Raw genomic sequence first — 2,459 nt, 5'->3', positions numbered from 1 at the left:
AATGTTTGGAGAACCTTTTTCTTGGTTAAGTGTATGCTAAAGACAACATTAAATTCCATTTGATTATTTTGCAAACATTATCTGAATGTTATGTTTGAATGTTCTTTAAACCATCTAACACAAAGAAACATTCCATAAGTATAACTAATGTTTTTGTGCTAACGTTTTGAGAACATTACTAAAGACCAGATAACTTTGAAGGAACATTCTATTAATGTTACTGAAAGAATATTTTGTTCATAACTTCGAGAGAATCTCCAAAGTTCAGAGAAGATTCTCTGTTAGCGTGAATTTGCAGAATTGGCATTAGCATGTGAAGTTATCGCAATCTTATTTAAGCTTATTAAGCTTTCTGAATCAGATGTCATTGAATGCTTCATTGTTACAATCATACTTTCAGACTCATCACTGACCCGAAAAGAGTTACGCGGCCCTTGGAAGAGGCAGTCATGGTGCCATCATCATCAATGGTGTATTCGGCAGAGATGTTGTCCTGGAGGAAGAGTCCCTCTGGGTCTTTCTTCTGCTGAGCGTACCATTTGCCTGCATACTACCAGATACAACACACCAGGTTAGGTCAGCCTGTCTGTTTTATATTAAGATTGCAAATGTGCAAACTTTTATCCTCTCTGAAATCATTAATCTGCATACTACATACTCTCTTGGGGTCAAAGTTGTCCTTGACTGTAAAGCTGTCTACAACGCAGGAAGAAGACCAGCAGCGCTCAATGTAGGACAGGAAAACCACCAGCAGGGCAAACTTGTAGTATTCCATTCTGAGCAACTGAGAAGGAAACACGGGTGCTAATAAGATAATTTTTTCATTGCAGTTTGAACTGCAGTTTAGTTAACCTCATAGCCCTAAGGGCCTACAGAAAACACTAGATCTTACCTGTTTGTTTTGTTGTTGTTTGGAGTGAACAAAAGGAAGGATTCAGTGGTGTAGGATCTCTCTTTGTGGTTCTCCACAAGGCTGTGTTGTCTACACTGAGCAAAGGCGCTTTTATACCAACTCTACAGACAGGCTTATTGATTATTTTCACTTCTTGTGACTAAATAAGGTTCTTAAATCTATGGTTAATCCGGTTGTAGAAATCCTCAATGTAATCTGGCTTCTCGGTTGAACCCTCCCATGCTCGCCAATAAAACAATTAAAACTTTATGCAACTATAGTGAATGTAGTGAGACCTTAACTGTAAAGCAAAACAAAAACAAAATTGAAATTGGGAAACAAAATTTGCAAATTAAAAAAAAAATCTATCTGTGTTGAACACGTATTGCAGCGTGTTATGTTATTAGGTGATTTTTTTGGAATAGTTTACCTCCAAAGATTGGCACTCATAATAACTCTTGTATATATTCTCTCTTCAAACTAGATACAGTAGTTACTGGTCCGTATCATCCCTTGACAGATTATTACATGAAGCGAGAATGTTGCTGACTAAGGATGGCTCTTCAGTTTGTTATTTTGAAAAAGACTAATCTTGATTTTTGCATATCTAAGTTTAAATCTAGATCCTTTATGTCCTGTATGTTGATGTTTATTATGTTACAATATTAACTACTATAAGAGAAACTCATAGATGTAAGATAGAGGATTACAATTTAGTTAAAATAATTTGGATAAAAATTTAGTGACTTAATTGTAACACCACTCCAGTAAATTCTACAGATGTTTTTCCAAAGATGAACAAGCTGTAGCTAATGCAAGATGTACTAATTGTCCAAAAATTTGAAAACAGCAAAACGAGACAAATTGATGTGTTGGGATGATTGTGATTGTTGATTTGAGTGGGGAGGGTGCATGTTCCAGTGTTATCTTTATGACAGTAGGCTCCTAGAGGCTTTGTGTTGTTTTGATGAGATGGACGTGATTACGGAAGCAGCTTTATTCATTATGAGAATCTATTATGTAATAATGTACTTGGCTCTTTCTAATAGATTTGTGTGTTGTGATCACATCAATTTCACATTCATCAGGTTTTAAGAGGAGCCTTGTTTATAATAGCACAGTATTGGTGCGCTATGAAAAGCAGGAATAGTAATTATGCAATCAAAATCTAGATTATATAATATTGCTTTACCCTATGATGTCATTACATAAAAGCAATATATAAAATTGCATGATCTACTCTAAATTTATTTATTATGCTGTTGTACAGGCTCCTAGTCTACCTCATTATTCAGCTCCATTTTTCAAATAAAGATTGTATTATTAATAATAATAATTATCTTTGATATTAATCAGTAGGATTTTTTTTCATTCATTTATTCATTCATTTAAAAAGTAATATATATATATGCAATTCAGTCAGTATCAGATATGCCAGTTTTTTAGTATCTCTTTTAGGTTTAGGTTATTAATCTGATTTTAACAACCATTATATCACAGTTTTGTTTGGAAATTTAATTCAGGAATCACTGTTAACTGTCTAGGTCTGTTTTTAAGATACTCAGCC

General features: G+C 34.0%; 1 protein-coding gene across 1 annotated transcript; it reads right to left on the bottom strand.

The window, feature by feature from the left end:
• Window positions 1–300: 300 nt before the first annotated feature.
• On the bottom strand, window positions 301–1,009 carry LOC107576845 (purpurin-like). The gene is made up of 3 exons (XM_016262970.1): window positions 893–1,009; window positions 659–804; window positions 301–550 (listed from the first exon to the last, which is right to left on the bottom strand). Exons 2-3 carry the CDS (start codon window positions 773–775, stop codon window positions 389–391), a joined length of 279 nt encoding a protein of 92 aa, XP_016118456.1. The 5' UTR covers window positions 776–804; window positions 893–1,009; the 3' UTR covers window positions 301–388.
• Window positions 1,010–2,459: the final 1,450 nt, after the last annotated feature.

The sequence above is a fragment of the Sinocyclocheilus grahami genome, unplaced genomic scaffold (assembly GCF_001515645.1).
Source record: "Sinocyclocheilus grahami isolate Dianchi unplaced genomic scaffold, SAMN03320097.WGS_v1.1 scaffold4452.1, whole genome shotgun sequence".
Lineage (NCBI taxonomy): Eukaryota > Metazoa > Chordata > Actinopteri > Cypriniformes > Cyprinidae > Sinocyclocheilus > Sinocyclocheilus grahami.
The sequence above is the reverse complement of the archived record's forward strand: the minus strand, read 5'-3'. Positions and strand labels throughout refer to the sequence as shown.

Coding starts and splice junctions, on each gene's coding strand:
- LOC107576845 (XM_016262970.1), bottom strand. CDS start 775: ATGGAATACTACAAGTTTGCCCTGCTGGTGGTTTTCCTGTCCTACATT. Junction 551..658: donor ACAACTTTGACCCCAAGAGA/GTATGTAGTATG, acceptor TGTATCTGGTAG/TATGCAGGCAAATGGTACGC.